This window comes from Phasianus colchicus, chromosome 33, assembly GCF_987193195.1.
Source record: "Phasianus colchicus chromosome 33, bPhaCol1.hap1.1, whole genome shotgun sequence".
Lineage (NCBI taxonomy): Eukaryota > Metazoa > Chordata > Aves > Galliformes > Phasianidae > Phasianus > Phasianus colchicus.
In genome coordinates, this window is record NC_143468.1 from 2,001,141 (window position 1) to 2,025,000 (window position 23,860).

Genomic DNA, 23,860 nt, shown 5'->3' on the forward strand with positions numbered 1-23,860 from the left:
GGTTCTATGGGGCTGATGAAGCCCAGCAAAGGCTCTATAGGGTTGATGGAACCGAATGGTGGATCTATAGGGCTGCTATGGCTCTATGGGGCTGACAGAGCCCAGCAGCGTATCTATAGGGCCGATGCAGCCCAGCGATGGCTCTATGGGGTTGATAGAGCCCAGCAATAGTTCTATGGGGCCGATGCAGCCCAGCTCCATTCAACGCCTCCTCGCAGCGCTTCCACCCGCCGCACATTCCCCGCCTGCGGTTGGGAAGCATAGTTTATCTGCTTTTATCTTGATTAAATCCACATGATTTTGAACTTGCAGCTCAGGTCTAGAGAGATCTAAGCCATTTTCTTCTTCTCCCCCCCCTCACCCCCCCCTTTTGAATTGTTCGCAGCTTATATAGTTTTCTTTAGCAAGTCTGGCTTACGTCCAATTAAATCTCTCTGCCATTTGGGGACAATAATCTTTCCCAAGCGCTTCCCACTTGTAGCTATTGTGTCTCCCTCTAGATTTCTCGTACACAGATCGGTGTCTATAAGCTGTTTACTGGCCTGGGCTTCCTCTCCTTCCGTCTCCCTCTCCTTTTTTTTTTTAAAGTCCATCCGAGGAAGACATCGTAGTACCGGCGTAGAAAGGAGGGAAAAACCACCCCGAGAACATCTGATAGGCCCGAGTCATTAAGCAGCAGAAGTTGGAGCTTATTTAGCAAAAGCAAAGCACGTCTCTGTGCAGCTGCTGGAGCTGCTTCTGTCCCAGAAATGCTTTCTTTGCTCTCAGCGCCAAGCGCTTCTGCAGCCCCGAACGCAGTTTAGCAGAGCTGATTTAGGAAAAGTTCTATTTTGGGGCTTCTTTTTGGCCATTTTTTCCCCCCAGATCTTGTGCACGGAGCAACCCCAGATCATTTGTCTGAGATAAAGGGGGATTCGGGGTCTAAATAACGCTCCAGGTATACGGAGGGCACCGGGAGCTGCAATGAGCGAGGTGGGAAGTCGGGTCGGTATCACGTCTGCCCTCGTGCTGTTCGATTTTTAGGGTTTTTTTCTCTTTGTTTTTCATCATTTTCTCCTTGGTGACAGCAGTCCTCGCACTGTACGGCTCGGGACAAAGGCTCCTTTATGGCAATGCTCACTACAAAAGTTTCTGAGCGAAGTGGGGAGGCTGCTAACAAACGTACAGCGCGTTCGGATAATTACAGCTGTGAGGGGGGGGAGGAGAAAAAAAAATAGATCTCTTCTCCCCAACGAGATGTGGAGGGGGGGGGGGGAAGGATAGAGAGCAATGATTTATTGAGAAAAGTTCAAGTCCAGGATTAACCCAAACCAAAATATAACTTCAGATGTTTGCCCAGATCAACCAAAGGCGACTTTCACAGCTCTGGAGTTTTCATTTGTGGACAAACCGCTGCGGTGTTTTCGTCCCCGAATTGTCAATTTCGCATTGAAATGAATCCATTTCATCCCCGAGTTCTGCACAAAACGCTGCTCGACGTGTTCTGTTCGCATTGCGTTGGGAAAACGAGGGCTCACTCCGGAGCGGGGGGATGTAGGGGGGGTGTTGGAAGGGGGATGGGGGTAGATTGGGTTGTTTTGGGTTGGATTTTTTGTTTTTTTAACTGTTTGCAGAGAAATGAGAAGTGATGTTCGTGGGAAGGAGTCCGGTGTGACGCCTGAAGAGTCCGTGGATGGATGGGATCGGGGCTGCAGGGAAATATAGGGGGAATATAGAGAGAAATGTAGGGGAAAATAGAGGGGAAACTGGAGGGGGGGAATAGAGGAGAAATAGAGAGGAGAAATAGAGAGGAAAATAGAGGGGAGATAGAGGGTGAATAGAGGGGGACTATAGAGGAGATAGAGGGGAAATAGAGGGGGAGTATAGGAGAAAATAGAGGGGGAATATAGGAGAAAATAGAGGGAAATAGAGGGGGAATGGAGGGGAAAATATAGGGAGAATGTAGGAGAAATACAGGAGGAAACATAGGGAGAATATAGAGGGGAAAAGAGAGGGGAATGTATGGGAAAATATAGTGGGAATGCAGGGGAAAAAATAGGGGAAATACGAAGGGAAATATAGTGGAAAATAGAAGGAGAATATAGTGGAAAATCTAGGGGGAAATCTAGGGGAAAATATAAGGGAAAATACCGAGGACCCCCCCCCCCTCAGACAGCAGAACTTCACCCCGCAGCCGCCTCTCGCCGCAGACCTTTCCACCCCCATCTCAAGTTCCTTTGGGTCATTTTGTGCCCCTCCAACCCCCCCCCTCCAGCATCTCCTACCCTGCTTTCCTCAACCCTCCCCCGTTTCATCAACCCCCCCCCCCCCCCCTCACTGTCACCTCTCGCACCGCTCGGAAACGGAGCGGCTTCGAATGGTAAAAGGGGCCCGAAATGTTTCGGGTGCCAAACCCGGCTCTGCTTCCCCTTCACTCCCGACCAGGAGGAATGCGAACCGTCGGCCCCTCATCCCGTTTTATGGTGGTCACTTTGGTGGTCAAATTCAAGTGCTGTGACTCCACAGCTGCCTCCTCGGGGCTCCCCTCGCAGGAAGCGAACAAATCCCAGACTTTAAGCCGGGTTTAAGCCGCAAAAACGACACCGGGGCTCCATTCGGATGCGTTTACCTAAGGGTGGCAATGAGAGATTTGCGCACCTCCAGGAAAAGCTGTTCCCTTTTTTTTTTTTTTTGGAGGGGGGGGGGGAGGGTTTCTATATGTGCTTTGTTTGAGGTTTAGCTCTGATCTTTTAATGTTTATTTTTTCCCATTTTTAAGCCGAAAAAAGCTCTCATTCCTCCCCGCTTCGTGCCCGCAGTTTTGCCCGCGCCGTGCAATTCGGGGTGCGTGGAGAGAAAAATGGACATCAGAGAGGGATTCCCTTTATAGAATCGCGGTATGAGTTGGAAACAGGATTTGGGTTGGGGGGGGGAGGGAGGTGTTGGGAAGGAGGGGGGTGGGATAATAATGACACCCATAAACAATAGCTTCACGTTATTAGTTTGTAGTTAGCATGAAAACCGGTCCATAAAAAGCCGAGCGAACAGATCGCTGACACTTTAATTAAAAGTTTTGCCCAAAACGACGTCCGAGCCATAAAATAGGGCAGATTACAAACCTGAAGGAAATCCATCTCGGCTGGCAGAGCTCTGCCCCTGTATTCTTCGGCCAAACGGTGCGTTTGGGGAGGGAAAACACCGCTCATTTCGGGCTTACGGACCCACGGATACGTGTGTCTGTCTCTGTCTCCTCACACAGACGTACAGGGAGATCCCCGACCTCTTCTAAAAACGCTTTGATGAGAAAACGGCTCTTCCCTCCGCAGAAAACAGAAAGCCGGGGAGGGTGGGGAGCCACAAATGAATGAAAAGAGATGGGATGGAACGCGGTGCTGAGCTGGGCGGGTGAGCAGAACTCAACCTGGAGAAGAGACACAATTTAGCAAGTGGAGCCGCCATGTTTCCCTGCCAGATTTCCCAATAAATGCGTAAAAATGCGACCACACCGCCCGAGCACCGCTGTGCTGCCAGCCCCCGTGGAATCCCCACCGCATTTCTGCTCAGGAGCCCTAAAACCGTCCGCTCCTCTGCGAGATACGCACCGCCTGCTCCTCTCCATGAAAACCACCTTTATTTATTCCTTTTTCCCCCCTCCTGCAGAATGGTTGGATATCTGGGCATTTATCGGAGCCCGCAGGATGTTTTCCCTCTTCCTCCCCCTCCCCAAACCCACCCCAATTTCTCTCCTTTTCTCCCACTCGGCCAAAGAGGAGCGGCGAACAGCAGCGCGGACGTTTTGCCATTGAAACACAACGACAACCAGGAGAGTAAAAGGAGCAGGGATTTGTCCAGGGGTTGGCAGCTGCAATAGGGACACCCGAGCGGGACCGGAGCTCCTGAGGCTCTTTTTAGGGTGAAGGATTGGTTTTGTCGGGGGGCGAAGCGAAAGCCTCTCCGCCGTCCCCCCCCCCCTCCACCTCCTCCCCAAACACACGCGCACAAATCCCGGTGCCAACGCTGAGGATGAGCGCTCCAGCGAGGGGCTGAGGTTCGCCTTTTCCCCCTCTCGCTATTCGGATGGATTTCAACTCCATCTGACGGGATATTCTCGATCTATTGGACCACCATCACCATCATCTATTCGGTCCGAAGCGCTCCGCCCGGCACCGACTGCATCCCGTGATGGGATTCGCTTCGGGTTTATGTGGGGACAACACAATTCTTTTTTTTTTTTTTTTTGCCTTTATCCTTCCTTCCACTGGCGGTGCTTTCCATATTCTTCCTTTTATTTCAAGGAATCGTTCCAGGAAAAAAAATATATATATATATATATATATATATATTAATTAAAAATAAATCCCTACGGGTCATCCCGTCCACGAAAGGGGAAAAACCGGAGGAGGATGCGCTGTTGTCTTTCTATCTAGAGGTGCGAGAAGCGGCTTCTGCTCCACAGCGAAATGCTGTGACCAACTGTTCCCACCTCAGAGGGTTCCCCATGCAGGTGAAAGCCCCATTGCAGCCCAATTGTTGCAACGCTTTTCTGCCGGGGAAGGCTTTGGGAAGGGAGAGCCGCTCCTCGCATCCCCGACTTCAGGTGCTGTGGGGCTGCGGGAGGGGTTCGGGCTTCCAGGTTGAGGTTTGGGGGGGGGGTTTAATGCATACGTATATATTTTGTAAGAAATTTTTGGCGAAAGTCGCGACATCGCAGCAGCGATCGGTGCTGGCTGTTTGTTTCGCGTGGAAACGCAGAAGGACGGAGGGAGAGGCGGCTCTCGGGGCACGGAGGGAAGACAAACGACTTTAATAAGGAGATCTTTTTTAATTCGGCTGGAGGAATAAACGAGGAGAGCGGTACTGAAAGCGCACGCATTGATTGACGATAAACAATTGCATTAAATATTCAATGCGCCACTCGGACGGAATAAATATTTAACCAAACATTCAAGGAGCTTTTCCAGTATTTACCAGACACCGACCCGATCCATTTGTCCTGCCCCTTCCTCTACGATTAATTCGATATCAAAAGTCATTAAGGCCGGCCTTCTTTCCCCTCAAACTTTGCAACTTCGCTCACGGCCACCGCTTAAATGGTGTCGTCGCTCCCGGCCGTGCCAACGGGCGTGATGTATAGTTGGTGTGCACATAGAGATCAACATAATTAGCGTATGTTAGAAGCTTGTTAATTAGCACCAACCCCCCCGCGTGTCGTCCCCCCCTACCTCCCACCCCCCGAGCTCCCACATAGATGGAGGTTTCCCCCGTCGTTTCGCAGCGCAGCTGTACGGAGCGCTCAACCCCTGCAGCAAACGGGGCCAAATGTTCCCAAACTTACTTACGTTTTTTTCCCCGTGATTATATTGATTTACCTAAAGCCTGTTCGGGTACGCTTCTAAGAACGGGTTAGGATAGAAATAATCATCATAATAAATTACAGTAATCACCGTAATTAAAATATTACAAAAGGCGAGGGGGGGGGGGGGGGGGGAAAAAAGCACAACCACACAACCCAACCCGGTCCGAGCTCCTTAAGACCCTCCCTCTCCCCCCTCCCCTCCGCAGCCCCCAATCGCCCCCACCCCATCTCTAAATCCCGCTGAAAGCAGAAAGCAGAATCCGAATGGGAAGGAGAGGAGGAAGGAGGGAGGAAAAAAAAAAAAAAAAAAAAAAAAAAGAAAGGCAACTTCACGGCCGCCCCTCATAGTTCTGCTGTGAGCGCCCACGAGGGGTGTGCCTTCGGGAAAATGCATACAAATCTGCCATTGATTTTCATAATGTTTCTGCGGTGTTTGAAAACCAATCGTTTGAACCTCTGAGATCTTACCTAAGTGAACCACTCCTACGCATCTAAGTGCTCCAAACTGATATATGACAATATCTACTTTGGATCACGTGTTCCTCCGGAGCGACTAAGACGGATCGCGCGTCATCTCGCCTTCCCAAATTTTTTCCCCTCCGCACATCGGATCCAAAACATCTATCTATAGGAGCGAGAAAAGGAGAAAGATGTTTAACTCAGTGAATCTGGGCAACTTCTGCTCCCAGTCGCGTAAAGAGAGGAGCGCTGAGTTTGGAGAGCGGGCGGGTTGCGCTTCCAACCTCTACCTCCCCAGCTGTACCTATTACGTCCCCGAATTTTCAACTGTGTCATCTTTCCTGCCACAGGCCCCCTCTCGCCAAATCTCCTACCCGTACTCCACCAACCTCTCGCAGCCCGTGCGAGAGGTCTCCTATGGTCTAGACCCCTCCAGTAAATGGCACCATAGAAGCAATTACGCGTCGTGTTATTCCGCAGAAGATCTGATGCATAGAGAGTGCATCCCGCCTTCCACCATGACCGAAATGCTAATGAAAAACGAGAGCGCTTACAGCCACCACCACCCCAGCTCCAACCACCCGGCACCGACGGGATTCTACGGCGGCATGAACAAAAACACGGTCCTGCCCCAAGGTTTCGACCGATTCTTCGAAAACGCGTATTGCGGGGCGGAAAACCCGACCGAAAGCTGCGGGCAGAAAGGAGAGGGCAAAGGGGAGACTGAGCCCCAAAGCCACGCGCTGTCATCCCGCGGAGAAACGGGGATGGACCCGGAAGACGAAGAGGAGAACACAACTCCCGGCTCTTCAGCCTCGTCCTCCTCTGTCAACAAGGAAGGAAGCAAAAGCAGCAATTCGAGTAGGTAGAGCAGTAAACGGAAAGGTTAAGGGACTAGCCCGTGTGTTTTGTCGGTCAAATTTTATGTGGAGTTTTATAAGCATTCAAAGGATTTTATTATAACCTACAAAGCTCTTTCTTCCAACGAGAAGAATTTTTACGATGGGAAAAGCTCTTTGGAACAAAAAAAAAAAAAAAAAAAGAGAGAGAGAGAAAAAAAAAAAAAAAAAAGGAGATGTTAGGCAGCAGACACAGCATCTCCGAGTCTGTGAAATTTTAAAAGCACGCCGTCGTGACAAATATTAACTTTGATCATGAACTTACATGAGCATTTTAAAAGGATTTGGTCCCGGGTTGCGGAGGGTAAAAGGCAATTGGGCAGAACATTGCTCCGCTGCCTGCGCTCTCTTGTAGGCGCTGAGATGCGTGCGGTGCGTGGCTTTTTTTTCTTGTTGGTTTTGTTTTGTTTTGTTTTGTTTTTTAATATCTATGCGTTATCCTCATCTCTTTTTTTAATATAAATTAAAACTGTATGGTGAGTCTTTTCTCTCGGTGGGGGTGTGGTGCTGAGGGAGGGGGTGGGGGGGGGGGTGGGAGGGTGGCAGAGGGGGGGGGTTTGTTGTTGGAAAGCTGCGGAATCCGCGGAGCGTTTGCTTCGGACTTTCTGTTTAAAGCTTTTTTCCCCCCGCAAGGCCGGAGCAGCGCCCGGCTTTGTCCGACCGACGTGCGATGCTTTGCTCGGCTCTTCTCCCTGCATTCACCCTCATTTCCAGGCAGCTTTTAAAGCGCTCCATCCAGGCAACTTTGCAAGCCAGGGTTGAGCGTGGGGCTCTCTTTCTTTTTCTTTCTTTCTCTTTTTTTTTTTTTTTTGGCACAGGGAAGGTTTGTTTTGTTTCCCTCTTTGCTTTCGTGAGCAGCAGAAAGTCCCCGTTTGCGGCTCAGATGCGAAGTTCTCTTTGACTTTGATTCCTTTTTGCGTGTGTGGCGAGGACTGGAGTTAATCAGAAACTTATGCGGAACATCATATCTAGTTCCTATAATTCCGACCTCTCTCATGCTGTTTCTATACAGATAACAGATTTGCAGCCGAGCGTGCGCTCTCTTTTTTTCCTCGCTTTCCCTGCACAGCTGCTCCTGCACCGCTGCCTTCAATCCCGGGCTGCTCTTTGTCAAAATAATCCCTCCGTACTCAAAATGCAGCTGCACTGGGGTCCCTTTCTGGGCTTCAAGCCCGTGCAGTGGCAAAAGCGATCGCGAAGACCCCTTATCACCTCACCTCCGAGCTGAGATCTCCCCTTGGTTAACCCCCCCCCTTTCCCCCCGGCCCCCATCTATGTGGGCAGCTCGAAGGTGAGGCCGTGTGTTGCTTTTCCTCGGGATGTTTACGCTGCCTTCTGGTTCTTTTAAGGTGCTCCCCGAACGAGGAAGAAGAGGTGCCCCTATTCGAAATTCCAGATCAGAGAGCTGGAGAGAGAATTCTTCTTCAATGTCTATATAAACAAAGAAAAGAGGCTCCAGTTGTCTCGGATGCTGAATCTCACTGACCGACAGGTTAAAATCTGGTTTCAGAACAGAAGGATGAAAGAAAAAAAATTAAGCAGAGACCGCCTGCAGTATTTCTCTGGAAATCCCTTATTGTGAACATCTTTGTAATCCCCTCTGCTGGCGAAGCGTTTCGGGAAGGAACAGCCGCACGCGTGGCTTTGCCCTTTCAAGCCGACAAAGCAACCTCCAAGTTTGAGCCTTTTCGTTACTTACATTTCTATGTCTGGGACAGTTCAGAGTAACAAAAGGAGCGAAACCTTCTTTCATTTACCAAACCGCTCAAGGACTCGAATTCCACGAACATTTTATTTAACTTTTTTTTTTTTTTCTTTTTTTTTGGCCTCTTTTTTTTTTGCCTGAACGAGATGGGATTCCTCCCTTCCCACCCCTCCTCCCTCCTCCCCCTTCTTCTTCTTCTTCTTCCTTGATTTTTTGTTAATTATTATTATTATTATTATTATTATTGTTATTCTGATGGCGATGATGATTGGCCGCCCCCCACCCACCCACCCCCCCCCAACCCCCCGTCCCTCTGAATGCATCGCAGCGCTGGGCGGGTGTTGTTGTGACTTCACAACGCGGCTGTGTTATCCCAAGAGCGGCCAAAATCTTCCCTTTAGGATCACATCCCTACGGCTGGGGGTGAGTGTGAGCGTGAGTTTGAGTGTGAGTGTGAAACACACAACGCGTGTGTCCCCGTTTGCACATCGCACCCCCCGCTCCTCCGTGCCCTTCCTCCTCCCCATGGCCAAAAGCCGAACCCTAATTTAAATCCCTGCCTGCGAGCAGAACGAAGATTCTCACCCCCCCCCCCCCACCCCCCCAAAGCACCCTTTGTATGTATAGAATATATATATGCATATATACACGGGACAGAGCCTGTGTGTATATATATACATGTATTCCGTGAGGTTCGTGTTGAGTGGGAGGTGTTGTGGGGGGAGAAGGGGGGGGTTTTGAAACCAAAAGAAAAAAACGTTTGCGATAACCGAAATGGTTTGTAAATAAAATTCGTAGCTTTTTTTTTTTCTTCTTCTTCTTCTTCTTCCCTTTTTCTTTTCCTTCCTTTTTATTTCTTATTCCTTTTTTTTTTTTTTTTTCTTTGTCTGGAAATGGGAGACGAAGAACGACGAGAGAAAACAACAGGAAAAAAAAAATCCCGGAAAAAAAAATAATAATAATTAAAAAAAAAAAAGATAATTCTTTGTGTATGTAAAAGTGAATCCCCGGAATCCTCTGTGAAATTCTGTGGCAAATAAAGACATCGCAAGCTGTTCTACATTATGATTTTATTTGACCATTTTATTAGAATTCCCCCCTTAAAAGCCTCTTTGCGGTCATTGCGGTGCGGGTTTTTCTTCTGTCGGGGTTTTAAATACCTGCGAACATCTCCGAAATCTCATCATCCATATTCATGGCGCTGCAATCTGCTCCGAGAGGAGCGGGATTCGTGGAGACCTTCGCCTCTAAACCCACGTTTTGCTGCGAGGTTTCGGCACCGAACCGCCATGGATGGGTTTTTTCTCGGCCCTCAGTTCGGCTCCTCTTTTATTTTCCGGCTTCAATTCATCTTTGTGGGTTTTTTTTCCTCCCTTTTTCTTTTTTTTTTTTTTCTTTTTGCCACAACAATCCCTCACGTTCTCTTTCTGTTCGTTCCTTTGAAATGAAACGAATGGCACCGAGGAGCTGCTTTTCCTAAAGGACACCTCACCTTCTCCCTGCAGAGCGCAAATACAAAGTCAAGTCCTTCGATTCCTGCTTAAGAAAACAAGTTCAATCCCATGCACGGGGGCATCACCGTCATTTTTTTTCTTCCCCCCCCCCCCCCCCCCCCTCTGTTCTCACAATGACTTTTTTTTTCTTCCTGTCTCGCAGCCACACAACGTTTTCGAGGACAAAGAAGACGCGGCGCACGAGTTTGGGGTCAACGCTGCGGTTGGGAGCGTTGGTTTGGGGGGTTTTTTTTTTGGGGGGGGGGGGTCCGGCTCGATCTGAACGCTCTCCCCTCAATGTGGAGCGATGGGATCGTGCATATGGACGAAAGGGAGGGGGGGGAGAGGGGAGGGGGGGGTGATAAAAAAATAAATAAATAGAAGAGAGGATGGAAGAAAAAAAAGAAAGGAAAAAAAAAAAAAAAAGCCCAAAACCGGCAGCAAAGAAACAACGCATCGTATTCCCATCCATTGAGCGTGTTCCTGTAAAATTCTCATCGTCGCTTTTAAATACAGCCCTTGTGGAACGAAAGCGCTTTGATGGTGTGTTCTGATTTTATTTGACAGCGGTTTGAGGTGGGGGGGGGGGGGGGGGGGGGGGGGGGGGGGAAGAGAGAAGGGTAGGGAGGGGGATTAAAATAAATGGAACCCACCGAAACGCTCCCCGTTTGCGCACACGCACAGCCCGAAGGGAGAAGGAATGGGAACCCAGTTCGGTTCTCGTGATAGAGCCGTTCCTCCGCCACGAGGGGATGTCGGTGGGGATGGTTCTCATTAACAGAGTGGGAAAGGGAGGGGGAAAAAGGGGAAAAAAAAAAAATGCGGTGTGTGTGTGTGGGGGGGGAGGTTAGCGAGGGGAGGGGGGGGAGATGGCAAAGAGCCTCTTTATTTTCTCGTATTTATTTATTATTATTTTAGAAGAAGCAAATAGCGCACGGGTTGAAAGGACGATTGTCCACGTTTGGAAATGTCACCCCGAGGGTTTTCCTTTCTGATAAAAAAAAAAAAAATTACGGGGAGGGGTTCGGGATGAGATGGAGATGGGGAGGAAGGAGAAGGAAAGGGTGGGGGGGGAGAAAGGAGGGGGAGAGAAGGATCGGAGCCATCTTCCCTCACCATTCACGGGGCCACCCCGCAGCACCTCTCTTTAATGAGTGTTTGCCAAAGCTTCCCAAGGTTAGGAAAACCAGAGAGAGGTGCAATGAGGTGCACCTCGCGGGGTCAGAGCGGCAGTTAATGCTCCGTAACAGCAGCGGCTGTCCGGACAAAAGCGCCTCGTCTAGACATTGTAATAAAGGCTGCAGCACTAAACAGCTTAATTTTTCTTAATTACCCCGTCTGGCTAAAGGGAAAGACTTCCGCAGTAAATAGTAAACAAATAAGGGAGTCTTGCCCAGGGATTTTTTTTTTCCTCTCCCTCCTTCTTCTCTCCCCCCCCCCCCCACCCCGCACCCGACCCCCCCACAAAGGCCCCAGTTCAACTGCAGCACAATGAAACTGTAGGCCTAGTTCAAAGTTTTCGCGAGCTAAAATGGAATGCCAGTTGTAAAACCCAAGTTTATAGACCATGTGGGAGTTTACAGCAGCATTAAGCACCAGTGCCATGTAGGAAAAGGGCTGTTAATGTCGTGGGGAAAGGGAGGGGGGGGGAGGTGGAAGGGCTGCGGGAGGGCGAGGGGTGGGGGGGGGAAGCGCACAAGCTGGGGGGGCTGTGGGGAGAAATGGGGAGCCCGTAGGCAGAGCTGGGATGGGACAGATGTGCGTCTCCCCAGCACCCATATGAGGAGGGGATGTATGGAGGTTTTTTGGGGCCGGATGGTAGGGAAGAGGCAAAGGCCAAAAGTCGCTATAGAGAGGGGTTTCCCGAATCCCGTCGGGGACGTAGAGGTGGGAGAGAGAAACCCACAGGAAGAAAAATGTGAATATATGATGTCTTTGAACTTCAATAAAGTCAAGTCCATCACCTTTAACCCTTTTGTAATAAAGCGGAATCGGAGTGGGTCGCGGCTCCGCCCCCGGGGACGCGGGGGGGGGGGGGGTCGGAGGGAGGGGGGGACCCACATTTCCCCCCGAAAAAGAAAATAATCAGCAAATCCCATCCCATCCGTTTATGACGCCCCATATTTAACTCCGTATTTAATGCATTTCGAGGCGGGTTTAACACGCGCGGCTCGCACTCTTTATGATTGCCATAAACCTTTTGATATCTTAACGCACCAAAAGAAAAAAGAAAAAAAAAAGTTTTTATAACTTTGTTTGGCGTAAAAGTTTTACAAGATCCCCTCCCTACGCCGCTCCTCTTTTGTCTTATTTATTTTTATGTATATATATAATTATTCTTTACTTTTTAATTGTGCCAGCACGCGCGGAGGGTCCTCCAACAGAAAAACTCCGTTTCTTTTCGGGTGTCCATCACAACGGCCGTCCCCCCCCATAGCTTCGGGAAGCCCCCACGGTGCCCACCTTAATGACACCCCGATTAATTACGAAGGCCTTTTGCACGTGATACACAACCCAACCTGTTTCCTATCGCTCCCCGCATTTTCATCCCCAACATATTGGGCTCAGCTCCGGCTTACTTTGTTGTGAAATATTGCAGAGAGGGAAGGAGGCGAGCGAGGGGGGTTTGGAGAGGGGGGGGGGGGGAGTGAGGGGTGGAGGGGAGCGGCTCCTAATTGGCTTCTTGCAGGATAATAATGTTCACTTATGTCGGCTCCCATACAAAGCAAATCATTTCCATTTTTTGGCTGGGGAGGGAGAAGGGGAGGCGGTGTTGGGGGGGGGTGGGGGGGTGGGGGATCCGCTGTAAGAGCTGCAACTGCAGAAGGAAAGTGTCCAGGGATTGTCCTTGTGCTACCCGGGGTTTTGCACACCCGCATGCACACGCAGCACCTCTTGCACACAGCACACCGCATGCAGCAGCACCGTTTGCACACGCGGCATCATTTGCACGCTTCTAAAGGTGCCCCAGGGCCGGGCACGAACTCGTAACCTTGAAGGTGTGTGTGTGTGTGTGTGTGTGTGTGTGTGTGCAAGGAGCGAAACCTCCTCGGTGGCACGTAAATAAGCAACTTCGCAGAAGCACTCAGCAAGAGCGGCACACAATAGCCGAGGGGGGGAAAATGCGGCCTTTTTGACCATTTGCACTTTTTCCTCATGGGTTTGACGTTGGTTTGCAACTTAGCCAAAGCCGGGATTAGAAAAAGGAGAAGAAGAAAAGCGGTGGTTTTGGCAAGAGGACTCGAATCGACCATCAATCGAGCTAATCCTCGCCTGCGGATCGCGGGGTGGAAGCGTTTATTTGTGTCCGTGGAGCTGTTGGAGCCGCTCCCGATGGACGGACAGGGCCAGAAGCTGCGGTGTCCCCCCCCCTCCCATACCTCCCCCCCGATCCGGATCCCCATCCCGACCCATGTGGCCCATTAACTTTCGGAATAGCGATCAGACGAATCTCCCGAAGAAGCGCTGGGCTGAAATATGGGAGAAGCCACCGGGCAAAACGGGGAGGGAGGTGGGGTTGGGAGGGTGGGGGGGAGGCGAAACTTCGGGGGAAAAAGTCTCAGATTTGAAGCAAAGCGTTTGCAAAGTCGGGCTTCGGGTTGGTTTATTTTTTCTTTCATTTTTCAGCCCCCCCCACCCCCAACCTTCTTCCAATATTATTAGTTTTATAGTTATCATTATTAATTACCGTTCCCCTAATCGGAGCTCTGGGAAGGAAGAGGGGGGAAAGAGGGTTGGGATTGGGGTTGGGGGGGGGAAACCCAGCGTTTTTCTGCCCGAGAAAATAAGAAAACGATGAGTTCTATGATTTTGCCCCAAAATGGCGGCTCATTAAGGCCTTATCCGCCTTTCATAAAGTTGGGGATCTGCGGATGCGCAGCATATGTGGGACCGGAGCACGTTCCTCTGCTTTTGATAAGTCCTAAATTACAACATGAAACCACGAGAATGCGGTTTGCGACCTCATAAGCTTTGCTTTTTCTTTTTTTTTTTTTCTTTTCTTTCTTTCTTTCTTTTTTTTTTTTTTGTCTGGAGAGGAGGAATTGGGCTGCACCACGTTGCTGATGGAGCCCATAAGGAAACTTTATTCATTTTCGGGAGGGTGTGTGTGTGTGAGGGGGGGGGAATAGAAAGAAAAAGAAGAAAGGAGGGGGGTAGAAGGGGAAAGAATGAATGTAAACATTACAATTGTTTATGTGCTACAAGTAGCGGAGTCAATTCGTTCGTTTTAATTGCGAAAAAGCGGCCTCAGCCCTTCCCTGGAATGAAGTGATAGGGGCTGAGCGGAGCCGCAGCGCTCTGCTCCAAAGATGTGTTTGATATAAACCGTATGTGAGGGCGCAAACGACGGCCAAACTCTGTGTTTGGGGCCGCAAACAGCGGGAGATGAAGAAAGCAGAGATAGCCGCGTTTATCTCCCAGGCAATGGTTTCAGGTATGGGAAAAAAAAATCAAATAAAAAATAAAAAAAATAATAAAAATAAAGGAGAACCCCGATGATTAAAAAAAAAAAAATTACTGTTATTTTTTACCCCCAAATTCTCTCTTACGGTTCTCTGTAGTCCCGACCTCAAGCGGCGGTGCCCGTGTTTGGAAAGTGGAGATCCTCAATTTTGGGGGGTCTGCAACCCAACGAAGCCCCACAGCTCCCGTACCCGCAGATCATTTCAAGGCTGGAGGTGTGAGATTGGATTTAATTCCGATATTATATATATGTATATATATTTTTACCCCCTTCCCAATTGCTCTTCGTGTTCCACCACAAACCGGAGCGCTGAGCGCCCATCCCCGCTGCGCTCCCCGGCTTCGGTTCCAGCGGTCATCGGAGCACCGATGTCCATTGGGGAGCTTTTAAAGGAGCGGAGCTGCCCCCCATCACCACCTCCACGCACCCCCGTTCACAGCTTTGGCCCAAATTTGGAAAGAAATCCTTTTTCCCATCGTCAGACGCGAAAAAATCGGAGTTTTGGGGGGGATAGAGGCTGCGTTGAGCTCCCGGAGCCGCATTGCAGCCTTTCCCTCATTGCTCGCGTTTTTTGTTTTTTGGTTTTTGTTTTTTTTTTTTACCTTTGCGTTACTCTGCGCCTTTTTCAACTCTCCTTTAACTTAACGGGGTCTCTCCGCATCTCCATCCGAAGCTCCGTTACTCCCCCGGGTTCCAAACCGCAGCGCATTGCCCGCACACAAACACCTTTCATTCCCCACCAGTGCCACAATTCCCTTTTCCAAAGCTCTGCCGTAACCCCCCCTCTTCCCCCCCACCTTTCTTTCTTTCTTTTTCCTTTTTTTTTTTTTTTTTTTTGGAGGGGGGGGGGGCGGGGGAGGAGATGTGCTACAGAACTTTGTTGGAAAAATTCACGGGAACATTTCAACACCGAATAAACTCTCCCCAAATCCCCGGGTCACCTTCGTGCTCTTTCCCATCTATGAATTACGCTGCGCAAATTCGCTCCCCGTCATCAAAAGGAGGGGTCCGAACTCCGAGCTCGATTTTGGGTCCCCGCAGCCCTCGATGTTGGGGGTCGAACGGCTCCAACACGGTTTTCAATACCACCTCAAGGAACATAATATCATTCCATAACTCTTTGACTTAAGTTACTCCGAAAGAAGGAAGCGGGGTAAGAGGGATTGTAAAGTTTGATAGATTTCTTGTGGTGATAGTTTACAGTTTCTAAGCCAACATATAAAGGCGTGGGTTTTATTTTTGCATCGCTGTTATTGTACTCCAGTGTACTTTGTCATAAATCAGAATTATTTCCGCTACAACACGGGGCATAATGCCGGGCAGAAATACAAATTTAAGGTAATCATTAAAGTGTTGCTACCAAACACTTCTTCCAAGCGAAAATGAATGTTTGTCATAAAACGGTAAGAAAACTTGCTAAAAAATACAATGGGCGTAAGAAGCGCTTTCTCCACATAACTCACGGTTAAATAATTAGATTGAAAAGGGGACAGGTAGAACAACCACGAGAAAAGTCTGAGGGATCCTTTGTCTTCTTCCAATGGTCCGCATTGACGCGGTGCTGCGCCAGAGGGGCTTCGATGTCCCTCTGCCCTCTGCTCCCCTCTTCCCTCCGCTCCTTTGGGGTCGGTATGGGGACAATGGAGGAGCCGGGGCCGCCCCATCCTCCGTCGGGCCGCAGAAGGAGGGCAGTTCGGTCCGCTTTGAGGTTCCGATCCGGGATCTGTCCTCATCCCTCAGCTTTGGATCCGCGCCCCCGAAAAGTGCGTAAAAACCCGCAGCGCGTTCTGAAAGCCCTCGCGGCGGGCAGAGGTTCCCCTTTTAAGTTTTAATAGCGTTTGTTCGTATTTATTTTCTGTAATTAGAGCGAAGCATTTTTCCCAACGGGGGTTCCACTTAGGCTGATGAATTTTATTTCCCTTCCCATTAATGACCCATGTTTATCATACTTCTAATTATTTTGAACCTTAAACAATATTCCCTCGCCCGGAGACGCCTCCGTGCCGCTCTCTAACGCCAACTCTCCATTGCCACGGCCCAAAAAAGCCCCAACCCGGCCAAGTTTTACGTGACCCCCGCGGAACACTTTGACCAACGCAACTCTTTTTCACCTCCTCGGCCTTTTTTTTGCTCCCGAAGATGCTGACGAGCAACTTGCGGAGCTGCTTCCGAACCTCCCCATCACCTCATCGAAGCTCCGCTCTGCAAAAAGCGGTGACCGAAACCCCCCGTGCGCGGTGTAAATCTTCATTTTACACTCCCAGCATTTACACGTTCATAAAAGATGGGGATTCCACCGCCGCTTTCCCTCTCTGCGACCTGGAGGAGCTTCGCTCGAGGTGATGCCCTCCTTTGCGGAGGAGAAAATTCGGATTTAATGCCACGTTTCGCCGTGCGATGCAATTCGACCGGCTCTGCTTCGAGAAAAGCACACCGGGAAATAGGGCGAAAAATCGGGGCCACACTTTGAACCTGGGGGAGGACAACGCAGGGAGAGAAGGGGACAAATTTTGGTGTGTCCCCCCCCCAGCCCCCCCCCAGGGTAAAAAAAAAAAAAAAAAAAAAAGAGCACACGTGGAACAGTTGGGCTGAGCGGTGTGAATTACCGAGCGGCCGCATCGGTTGCAAAAGTAAAGTAGAAAAGGGGGGAAAAAAAAATCAAACCGGGGAGAGGGGGGTGAAGGGGGGGGTGGGGGGGGGGTGGAAAAAAGCAATATAACACAAAATTGCATTGGTCTTTAATTTCATCACCTATAAATGAGAAAATATTGGCTCCCACACTAAAGTTTTATCCTTTGCTTATAAATATTATGTGGAATTTTCGTTGGATATCATAAAACCGAACGATTTCTATCAAACTGTTTTAAAAAGACCTATGCAGATAACACAAATAGAGGCAATAAAGTCGCAAATAGCTTTCCAGGGGAACCAAATGGCGTCTGCAGCCGACGAAAAGCTTTTAGTGTGCAGCAGAAAGAGAGCACGCGAAATCGGGGAGCGCACTGGGAGGCTTTTCTCGGCCTAAGAGACGGGAATTGGTGGCACTGGGGCGGAGGGGAGACCCTCAAGTCCTCCTAACGCAAAGCCTGGGTGGTGGTGGTGGGGAAGGGGGGGGGTTTGGGGGGGGTTTACGGCCCCTCTTTCGGTAATCTTTGGGAAAACGGGTTTTGCAGACGTGAGAATATTTCGGTGGGACTCCGCTCGGAACCGTTACAAATCACCCAAACGGTCAAGTTCCACTTTCTGCCTTACAATGAACTTTTTTTTTTTCCCCCTCCGCGATTTTGCTCCCTTTCCTCCCCCCCCCCCCCCTTCATCCCTTTTCCCCTTCCCCCTCCCCCCCTTTTTCCCCCATTCCTTTCTTCCAATTCTCCTTTTTTCCTCTTTTTTTTTTCCCTCCTCTCCTCTTTTTTTCTTCTTCTTCTTTCTATTTTTGCCTCCCCCCCCCCTCCCCCTTTTTCCACACGGAAGGTGACGTTTTCTTCTTTGTGGCGTTTTCTTTTTGTTTCCCTTGAAAATGACTCTGAACCCGTCTCTTTCTAACCGTAATGATCTTGAAATTCTCGGCCATCGCTCTTTTTATTTCTTTATTCTCCATCGCTCTCAGCCGCCATCAAACTTCACCCGCCAGCGCTACAAAACGCCGAAAAAAAATGCTTTAAAAAGATAAAATCTATAGAGCTCGACGCTCAATTTGTGAAATACCCCACAAAGGGGGAAATGCTGAGGACGGAACCGCGAAGGTTTCGATCCCGTCGCATTGAAAGCACCAAACCCTGCTCGGAAATGGTGCAATTTAAAAGCAAACATCAACTTGAGCGCCCATCGCGTTGCGCACACAAAAGAAGAGAGCGGATAAATTGGGGAGAAAAGTAACTTTCTTCGCTCTGCCTCCACCAGGAAAAATCTATACGTGTTTATCTCCATTTAGACGCAATAAAATCCGAACAAAACGGGCAACTTTCAGTTTGCAAAAGCTTCCTGCGTGATGCGCAGTGGTGCAACCCGGGTTGGGGGTGGTTTGGTGGTGGGTTTTGGGGTTGTTTTTTTTTTTGCTCTCTCTCCCCCCCCCGTTTGTAATTTCCTGAAGGGAAACAGAGAGAAGGAGACACAGAGAGGGGAGATGGGAGAGAACCTGCGGCCGCAGCCCCCTCGGAGCCCCTCGACCCCCGCTTTCCCCCCACGAGGAATTCCTGTGCGCGGCACCACGATGCCATCGCGGCGCAGAAACCGAAGGCGGGTTGGGAATGAAAGTGGATAATTAAAAAAAGCTGCGTCCTTCGCTAAAGGGAACGACAAAAGCAGCGGGGGGAAGCGGGGGGACGAAGAGCCGACCTCGGTTTGGAACCGTGTTTCTCATTCATTAGATGTAGAAATAAAAGAAAATGTTAAAAAAATAATAATAAAAAGGGGGATGTTTGGGGGAAATATCCAACCTGCTAAAGGAGCTTCGGGCTTTTAGGGAACGCGGGGTGAAGGCAGAGAGAGGATCCTTTATTTTTGCCCCGTTTTTCCCTCCCCCCCCCCCCCCCCCGCTTTCTCCCTCGAAGCTGCAAAAACAAAGCGGCTCCCATCGCGACCCCCGCGCCCCTCCCCGCGAACCCCAAATCCTCTTCGTTAGAACCCAAAACGAGCAGAGATGGGAGAAATGAGGGCAGCTCGATGGGGCGACGGGTGGGGGGGAGGGAGGGGGACGGAGTGGGGGAGGCCGGGAACGAAGGGGAGAAGGTGGTGGTGGTGGTAGGGGGGGGCGACGGGGGGGGGAGAGGCAATAATTCCAATTGCGATCGCTTTTGGGGCGCAAAGAGGAAAGTGCGAGAAAGCACGGAGAGAAACAAAAGGGGGAAAAGGAGAGTGGGGGAGCTGAGACGTTTTTCAATATCAATCCCCCCCCCCCTCCCCATTTTTTATTTATTTATTTTGCTCGGGGGTGGGGGGAATAAAAGAAAACCCACCCGCTTTTTCTCGTTGTGTGTTTTTATTTTTTAAATAGCGGGGATCTCTCGATTCATCTATCAGCTATCTATCTATCTGTATTTATTATGATTATTATTATTTTTTTTTCCCTTTGCCCCCTTTTCCACGCGGGGCTCCGTTGGTAAACAAACGGGCGGGAGGGGAACGGAGGGGGATGAAAAAGGGGGAGGTGGGGGGGGGGAGGTGGGGGGACGGAGGGGCTCCGTGCCTTTGTTCAACGTGAAGGTCCCGGCCCGGTGCTGGCAGATGTCGCTGTTGCTCCACCGGTGCCGCTCCCGGTCCCGACAACTTGACCCCCGTGACGTCGGCCCCGTCTGAATCATCAAGGCCATTTTCAATCCTCATTGGCCTGGGCATCACGTGGGGGGGGTGGGGGGGGGGACCGATGCGTGGATAATTATGGTGCTTGATATTTTTTCCCCCTAAAAAAAAGATGTCAGCCCCTGGCTGGAGTATTCCTCCTTAAAAACCCTCTCTGAAAATGTCATGTCCCAACAATGTGACTTCTAACTCGTTTTTGATGGACTCGTTGGCCGGTACCTGTAGAGGGGAGAATTATTCCTCCAGCCAAGGGATGTACATGCAGCCTGGGAGCGATTTCAGCTGCGGAGTCATGAGGAACTGTGGAATTATCCCGTCTCTTTCCAAAAGGGACGAGGTGAATAGCGCTACCTTGTCTCTCAGCACCTATCCATCTTACCTTTCTCAGCTAGACACTTGGTGTGACCCCAAAAATACGTACAGGATCGAGCAACCTGTTGCAAGACAGCTCCCATCCTGCTCCTTCCCAACCAATGTCAAGGAAGAGAATGTTTGCTGTATGTATAACGCTGACAAAAGGGCTAAAAATGCCACAGAGGCAGCCCTCTATCCCAACCAAATGCCTGAGCCTTGCCTAAATGACCATGAAGTCCCCGTTCCTAGCTACTACCGAGCAAGCCAAGGTTACCCCTCCATGGAGAAGACGTCAAACTGCAGCAATCCAAATGAGTTTGAGGCAAGTTTTGAATCCAGGGCGAGCCTGAACCCAAGGAACGAGCATCTGGAACCAGCACCACCACCTCCTCCTCCTCCTCCTCCTCCGCCCCCGGTGGCTAAAGTGAGTTTCCCCGAAAACACAAAAACAGATAATACTCAGAACACATCCACGAACGAAATTAAAACAGAAAAAAGCGCCCCAGCACCCAAAATCAGCCCTTCGGAAGCAGAGAAAGAGCTGAATAAAAACACTGACACCAGCACTGACAATTCTGACAATGAAGCAAAAGGTAAGGGAATCATTCATTATCAAGTCGCTAATTTCAGCAATTAGTAAATCGTCCATGGCTGTGAGAATAGCAGTGATACGGATATGCGGCGGTGCGCGCTCTGTGTGCTCCAGAGATGGGCACAATAATGTTGGTTTTGTGTCTGTGCGTTGTCGCTGGCTTTGGAAAAAACAAAAAAACAGAGATTTGTTCCGATTGGAAACGTATATTTAAAAATGTGTATATTGGAGATGTTTTGGGGAGGTTGGAGGAGGGGATGGGGGGGGGTTTGTAAAGAGCGATCCGCTCATTGGGAACGCGTCCTCTCGTTGTGTGCATTGAGGGGAAAAAAAAAACCAAATCGCTGTGCGTGTGCTTATGGAAGAAAAAAAAAATGTCCTTTGAACGCGCGTTGAGATGAGGAGGATTTGTAAAGATTGCGATATCGCGGCGGATCCGGGGTTGTTTGGGGGAGGGGTCGTTTCGGGGCTGCTGTGAACTGGTGCTGTTTCTCAGGGCGGCTGAACCCGATTTTTTTCCCCCTTCCCTTCTTTCCTCTCTCCGCTCAAAACGCTCCGCATCCGCGAGAGGAGCGGACGGGGTCCTTTTTGGGCTTCGACCTTTGGGAAGAAAGGGGTAAAAAAATAGGGGAGAAAACGCCGTTTTGCTTGCGGCGAACATCGCAGCCCGGATCTGTGCGCTGCGCCTCGTTCGGGCGCTGAGGTTCTCGTTGGGGCTCGGAGAGGAAAAAAGGATTTCTTTTTTTCTTTCTTGGCGAATTGAAGTCTCGTTGGAGAAAAGGAAAAAAAAAAAAAAAAAAAAACCCAATGCTTCGATGTGTTGAGCAGATGTTTTAAGTTTGGGACGGTCTGAAAAGAGTCTTTCATTTGCCACATTTTATTTTCGCGGTGGAGATTGCATATGCGCTGAAACAAAAAAGAAAAATCTGTGTGTGTGTGAGTGTGTGAGGCTGTGTGCGTTTGAAGACGTGGGTCTGATTCTGCCCCGGGTGCCAGGGCTGTTCTGGGATCAATAAACGGAGGTGATGCCAACGGGACGCGTCGAAACGCGTTCGAATGTCGGGGTGAAAACGCGAGAGAAAGCCGCGCAGATTTAAGCGGATCGAAGCGCGGGTGGGAATTTGTGTGCGGGGCTGCGCTGAGGGAGGGAGATGGAGGAAGGTGCAGCGCTGTGCATGCGGGGCTGCATGCATGTGGCCGCCGTGTGCAACGTGCACAGCGATCTCTGTGCTGAACCCCTCTTCTGGCGTATTTCCCCCCCCCCTCCCCCTCTCCTTCACCACCTCCTCCACACCCCCTAAAATCGGCCTTTCTCAAAGCACAGCGCAGAGCTGCCGTTTGTCACCCTTTTATTATTTTGATGATTATTGTTATAATAAAGAGCTGCGTATCCAAACGGGGAACGGTGAGAGGGGTTGAGTCCGGGGTTGCACCAAAACGCAACGTCAAGGTTACCACGACGCTGCAAACCCCTCTGCACCAAGCGCTGCACCGGGAGGGTTTGTTGGGGCTGGACCCCAAAGCGGATTCCCATCGCTCCGGGGTCGTCGTGAGGGTGGAAATCGGGAATGAAATCGGTGGAGAGAAAGGTTTCCTTTCGGTTCAGACGCTCAGCTCAACGCGGGTGCGTTGGTGCACGGCGCGCTTGGCCCGGATATTCGCGTTGTGGGAGAAATTCCTCCTCGGTTGCAGCGTTTTCCAATGGTCGGATCCAACGTGGGGCGGATTTTGTCCCTTTCTGTTGTCGTTGTTTCCTTTCCATACGCTTTCTGCCTCGAGTTTTCGTTAATGTTGGTGCAGCTTTTGTTGCTTTTGATCTGTGTGTGTATTTTATCCGCGCAGAAGGTAAGAGATCTTAACGTTCGAATGTAACCGAAGCACTTGGGGGAAGATAGGGTTTCAAAGGGGATTTCCAGGGCTTGGTAACATAAAAAGGTTTTCTCCGAACGCGAAAGCGGTGCCAATGTCACACAGCACATTTTCAAGGTGTGTTCGCTTAAATAAAGTTCTTTTCAACCAGCGACTTTCCCAAAAGTGACACTCGCGCAGCGCTGGGGACGTTGTCACCATTGCGGGCTCCGCTTCGTTCTTCCCCTCCGTTCAGACACGAATATTTGGCCCGGGGTTGGTGCCAGGATTTTCTCATGACCAAATTCAAAGCCCAAGTATTTGCCGTGTTTATTTATGGACGTGTGAAATACGTTCGCCTTTGCACAGCGCGTGTGTGTGTGTGTATGGATACGGGTGTGGAGAGCGCGGAGAGCGTCTGCGGGGTTACAGTTACCTCCGAATTTACCCAGACGTGCCCGCACGGCTCAGAAAGGCAAATCTATATCATGCGATCCCTGTTCTGCGTTGGCAAAAATGGGGAACGAGGGGAAATAGATTCTTTTCCACGAGAAGAAGCAGCTTTGGTCAGGCGTGGATTTCAGCATCTGCGCTTCATTTGATTTTTTGGGGGTTTTGGGGGGACGGGGGGGGGGGTAACAGAAGGAAGCACGAGGGCTCCAAAAACCGCACAAGGGCTCCGAAAGCCTCACGGGGATGCCCGGATTTGGGGTTTCATTTGGGGCCGAACTGCGGTTTGAGCCCCCGAGGGCCCGGGGAGGCGGGGGCCGCCCCTCCCCCGCGTAAAACTGCGCCTCGGGGTGCGGAATTTCCGCGCTCGGAGGTGGAGGTGAGCGGCCGCTCCCACATCTTTGCCCCTTTCCGAACCCACTCCTTTCCTGCACCCGTACAGAACACATCGCCCCGTTTCCTTTTCTTTTTATACTTTATAATTTAATTTTTTTTTTTTTTTTTGCCCGGAGGCGAATTGCTTTCTACTCCCCCCCCCCCCCCCCCCCCAACACACGCACACAAAAAAATCAAAAATCAAATTAAATTAAAATATAACGAAGTCGATCTAAATGCCACAACGCTTCGGCCGCAGAAGCCGATCTCTCTCCCAGCGCAGCAGTCGGGTAAGTTTTCTTTCCCATTCCCCGGATACTTATGTAACGATGTTATTTTTAACAGAGGATATAAAGGCAGAAAACACTACAGGAAATTGGCTGACAGCAAAGAGCGGAAGAAAGAAAAGGTGTCCTTACACCAAGCACCAGACGCTGGAGCTGGAGAAGGAATTCTTGTTCAATATGTACTTGACCCGTGAGCGCCGCCTGGAGATTAGTAAGAGCATTAACCTGACAGACAGACAAGTCAAAATCTGGTTTCAGAACCGCAGGATGAAACTCAAGAAAATGAACAGAGAGAACCGAA

At 50.1% G+C, this 23,860-nt stretch overlaps 2 protein-coding genes across 2 annotated transcripts in view; both read left to right on the top strand.

The window, feature by feature from the left end:
• The first annotated feature begins 5,984 nt into the window (after positions 1–5,984).
• Positions 5,985–8,274, top strand: HOXC11 (homeobox C11). The gene is made up of 2 exons (XM_031602822.1): positions 5,985–6,654; positions 8,042–8,274. The coding sequence occupies exons 1-2, from the start codon at positions 5,985–5,987 to the stop codon at positions 8,272–8,274; spliced, it is 903 nt and encodes a 300-aa protein (XP_031458682.1).
• An 11,524-nt stretch (positions 8,275–19,798) lies between these two features.
• HOXC10 (homeobox C10) overlaps positions 19,799–23,860 on the top strand; it is a 4,163-nt gene continuing 101 nt past the window's right edge. Inside the window, exons 1-2 of the mRNA XM_031602799.2 lie at positions 19,799–20,600; positions 23,618–23,860. The exon at positions 23,618–23,860 is cut by the window's right edge and continues 101 nt beyond it. Of these exons, the coding sequence (XP_031458659.1) occupies positions 19,814–20,600; positions 23,618–23,860 (1,030 nt within the window). The 5' untranslated portion in view covers positions 19,799–19,813. The remainder of the gene's footprint in view (positions 20,601–23,617) is intronic.